Below are 4,858 nucleotides of genomic sequence, written 5' to 3' on the forward strand. Positions count from 1 at the left end.
TTAATGCCTGCTTTGTACGGAGGATATGGTAACTTCTTTGTACCAATATATATTGGTGGTTCGGAAGTCGTTTTTCCCAAGAACTAACGCGATCTCCTATTTTCTAGTACCATTAGGTTCTGTGTTGTTAACTCAAAGTATTTGTTCCGAGTTTGGTAGTGGTCTTGGTTGGACAATGTATCCTCCACTAAGTACTAGCTTGATGGTGTTAAATCCAGAGGCAACTGATTGGATTATCGGAGGTCTTGCAGTACTAGGAATTAGTAGTATTTTAAGTTCTATTAACTTCCTTGGTACTTGCGTCTTCATGGGTTCTAATGCTGGTGCTAAGAACTATATTCTATATATCTGGGCTATCATATTTACTGCCCTTATGTTAGTCTTCACTCTACCTATTCTTACTGGTGGATTAGTTATGATCCTTCTTGATCTACACGTAAACACTGAATTTTATGATTCTATGTATTCTGGTGATAGTGTACTTTATCAACATCTATTCTGGTTCTTCGGACATCCAGAGGTATACATTCTAATTTTACCTGCTTTTGGTGTAGTCTCGCAGACATTATCTATGTATGCTGCTAGATCTGTCTTCGGTGGACAATCTATGATCTTAGCTATGGGTTGTATTTCTATTCTAGGTTCCTTAGTATGGGCACATCATATGATGACAGTCGGTCTAGAGGTAGATACCAGAGCTTATTTCTCTGCTATGACTATTATGATTGCAATTCCTACCGGTACTAAGATTTTCAACTGGTTAGGTACCTATATGGCTAGCCATACAACTACAAGAACTGTAGATCTATGGGCTGCTCTTAGTTTTATCCTATTGTTTACTCTAGGTGGTACTACAGGTGTAGTTATGGGTAACGCTGGTATGGATATTGCCCTACATGATACATACTATATTGTAGCTCATTTCCATTTCGTATTATCTCTTGGTGCAGTACTAGCTACTATATGTGGCTTTATCTTCTATAGCAGAGATATGTTCGGAGATACTGTAAATCTATTCCATGTAAATACCGGTGCTTCTCCATATTTAAGCATCTGGTTTGTAGTCTTCTTAGGTAGTATCTTATTAATTTTTCATCCCTATGCATATACTTGGTTTCAACGTTATGCCAAGAAGGATACCAGATTACCCTGATTATCTTTGTTATATTAATACATGGTGTTCAATTGGTTCTATATCCACAATAGTTATCATCTTAACTATGCTCTGCATTAAGTATAGTGGTATCCAGCGTATATTTGAAAAACCAACATTTGTATACAAGCTGTACGAATATCATGACATTCACTTTGGTAGTCGCCTTCTTAATGTTAGTCTGTACGGAATACTTAGGACTATCTCTTTATATTAATGATAATGCATTTGGTAATGGACTTTTCATCTTAACTGGTATACATTTTAGCCATGTTATTGTTGGAGCTATCCTTGTATTCTTCACTCAAAGTATCTATAGTTCTTTAGTTACTTACATGCCTACAAGCTCTATAATGCTAAGCAAATCTAAAGGTATGTTATGCAAGATCTTTACAGAACCATTCACTATTTTATATCTACACTTTGTAGAAACCATGTGGATATTAATCCACATTACATTCTATCTCTAAATCATATAACGGTCGTAAGGTACGCCGGGGATAACAGGTCAGATAATATTGGGAGTTCTAATCCTCGGATTGTATCAGCACCTCCATGTCGGCTCATTACTCCCTTGTTATTGAACAAGATTCAGTTAGGAACGCTAGTTCACCGTCAGATGTAATACGTGAGCTGGGTTAAGAACGTCTGGAGACAGTTTGTTCCCTATCTACCATATTATCTAATTGGTTTAATTTTCTTACAAACGGCTTTTGGTTTGATTGAATTATCGCACCCAGATAACTCCATACCAGTGAACCGGTTTGTAACTCCGCTTCATATCGTACCTGAATGGTACTTTTTAGCATATTATGCGGTGTTAAAAAGTAATCCCATCCAAAACCGGTGGTTTGTTAGTATTTTATGTCCTCTCTCATTAACTTAGCTCTTTTATCTGAAATTCGAGCTTTGAATACTCGAATGTTGATACGAACAACATTTTATGACTCGAAATGTAGTCAGTGGATGGGTAATTATTTGGGTATACAGTATGATCTTCTTGATTATTATTGGTAGTGCTATTCACAAAGCGACTTATATCTTATATGGTAGATTAGCTACTATCGTATATCTTACTACCCGGATTGGTTCTATGCTTATACTAAATCAATAGTTATAATGACTACAGCTTCCAAGCAAACATGATTACCGTGATATTGAAATCCAACACTTTTAGCTGTCTTAAGCAGTCCAGTGGGGTGGTGGTGTACTGCAATCATAAAGAACTTGGTTTGTCTGTATCTCATAACCGGAGTCATCTTCAGTATTCTAGGAACTATAATGTCTTTGTTTATTCGATTTGAGTTATACAGTTCTGGATCGCGGATCATTTGTACAGAGACGATAGCTACTTATAATGTGATAATAACGATACATGGCCTAGCTATGATCTTTATGTTCTTAATGCCTGCTTTGTACGGAGGATATGGTAACTTCTTTGTACCAATATATATTGGTGGTTCGGAAGTCGTTTTCCCAAGAACTAACGCGATCTCCTATTTTCTAGTACCATTAGTGAACTCTTTTGGTCTGATCCTAAGTACGCAGTGAGCTAACTAGATACAAGGAACTGACAAGCATTCGAAAGGACATAGTCTACTATTTTATAATACATTTAACCATTGTGTTATGGTTCTATCGAGATTACGAATGGAGTGTCGAGTCTACCTTGGCGGATACTTGTGTGAACTATCAAGTGCAGTGAAACCTTGTTTACCGAGTCTACTATCACAAACCTAAGAGATTACGCTCCAATGCTGAGTGCTTGTACGGCTACCAATATATATAAATTGTACCACATTCTTAACTCCTTTACTTGAAACCATCACTCATCTTAAAGCTGAGTGCTTGTACGAGCAGTACCAATTAAGGTGTAGCATCTTATGCTCCTTAACATCACAGCTATGTCGAATTATCGCACCCAGATAACTCCATACCAGTGAACCGGTTTGTAACTCCGCTTCATATCGTACCTGAATGGTACTTTTTAGCATATTATGCGGTGTTAAAAGTAATCCCATCCAAAACCGGTGGTTTGTTAGTATTTATGTTATCAACATGTCAATGAAATATCAACAACGATGAAACTTATTTGGTTAACATAACAACATAGAAGGTAAAGCTGGATTACGTTCAAACTTTACACTGGATACGTTTCAATGTTAACTTACTAAATACCATGGGAGCGAAGAGAATCTAATATGTAACTCCGTTCATGGAAATCAAAAGAGCTTTCACTGATTGTATTTATGAAACGTGATTAGTTCACCTAGCCAACACGATCCGGTTGTTTGGGAATAATATCCCTATTTAAGGGATTGATATGTGCTACAATAACACAGTCGGTACGAAGTCGAAACAAGGTAGTTGATGGTGAACCAGTGGCTGAACAAACCTTTTTATTGATTATGCTGACTTTAGTCCCGAGAAACTACAGTTCTGCTTAAACTGAGGAGTCAAGTAGGTACAAACCGTACAAGGATTAATTATGTCCATCTGTGCATCTAAGTTGAGACTATCGGTTATATATTTTAGACGCTAACTTCCCGGCTAAACTTTGACTTATTAAACCAGCCTGGGATCATAAAAGTACTATGTATGGTAAGATTGAGCGTGGACTATCGAATGAAACAATGTGCTCCACGCTAGTCTAAGTCTCTAACATACCTTTTACCTACAACTGTACGGAACGTAACAAACCTCCAGGCAAAAGAACTTGGTATTCTGTTCTAATTCCCCGTGGTAAACACAGTCAACGAATGGCGGAAGGAGCATTCATATGTTATGCAGTGTCTTAGAGAGATACTCTAGATTTAGCATTCATCTACAGCTACGGTAACTGTTGTGTTTAAATAGCGGTTAACCTTTCCTTTTCCTTACGTACTCAGGGCATTGCAATACCAATCAGATAACAACTGAAGCTAGACTCCATGTTACACTTACTAAAATGGGATTCCTAGGTTGATATAAACTACCTTTTTCTGGGAGTATATACTACGAGTGGACTACTGGTTTAGATCTTGAAGGTCTTTGTTTACCGGATCCAAGTCTCTTGTGCTTTTCATGACCATCATGTTAAGTGCATTAAGTATAGTGTATCCAGCGTATATTTGAAAAACCAACATTTGTATACAAGCTGTACGAATATCATGACATTCACTTTGGTAGTCGCCTTCTTAATGTAGTCTGTACGGAATACACGGATCGGATTCTTGTTGGCCTGGCACCTGTTTAGTAACTGGATGAACGCTTTTTACGCCTGGTATGCATGGATAATACTCGACTCTTCTATAGTTTAACCGCTACTGCTGGGACTGTATATTATGTACTTACGGTAGTACTATCAAGCCTCTTCTTCCCAAATAGATTTCATGGAAAACCTAAAATTCGCATGTTTGATTGACATTTAGCCGCTAATATACAATCATCCAAGATATATTTATCTATCGCAGGTTCGGTCTAATGTCCCGTTATACTATATAGATCACATGGCTTCTGGTACTTGAGATCATGCTAACGGCGAGAAGGGAAGTGTGTTTCAATAACTAGCTGAGTGCTTGTACGATAATTATATCAATGCAGTACCAATTAAGGCGTGTAGCATCTCCTATGCTCCTTAACATCACAGCTATGTCGAATTATCGCACCCAGATAAACTCCATACCAGTGAACCGGTTTGTAACTTCCGCTTCATATCGTACCTGA

The 4,858-nt window shown here is 37.6% G+C and overlaps 1 protein-coding gene across 1 annotated transcript; it reads left to right on the forward strand.

Annotated features, from left to right (window-relative positions):
• Positions 1 to 1,296: 1,296 nt before the first annotated feature.
• On the forward strand, positions 1,297 to 3,221 carry BESB_064330 (cytochrome c oxidase subunit iii subfamily protein; the record flags this gene model as incomplete). The annotated part of the gene is made up of 3 exons (XM_029364828.1): positions 1,297 to 1,525; positions 1,894 to 1,948; positions 3,056 to 3,221. 3 exons carry the CDS (start codon positions 1,297 to 1,299, stop codon positions 3,219 to 3,221), a joined length of 450 nt encoding a protein of 149 aa, XP_029214885.1.
• Positions 3,222 to 4,858: the final 1,637 nt, after the last annotated feature.

This window comes from Besnoitia besnoiti (assembly GCF_002563875.1).
Source record: "Besnoitia besnoiti strain Bb-Ger1 chromosome Unknown contig00058, whole genome shotgun sequence".
NCBI classification, from domain to species: domain Eukaryota; phylum Apicomplexa; class Conoidasida; order Eucoccidiorida; family Sarcocystidae; genus Besnoitia; species Besnoitia besnoiti.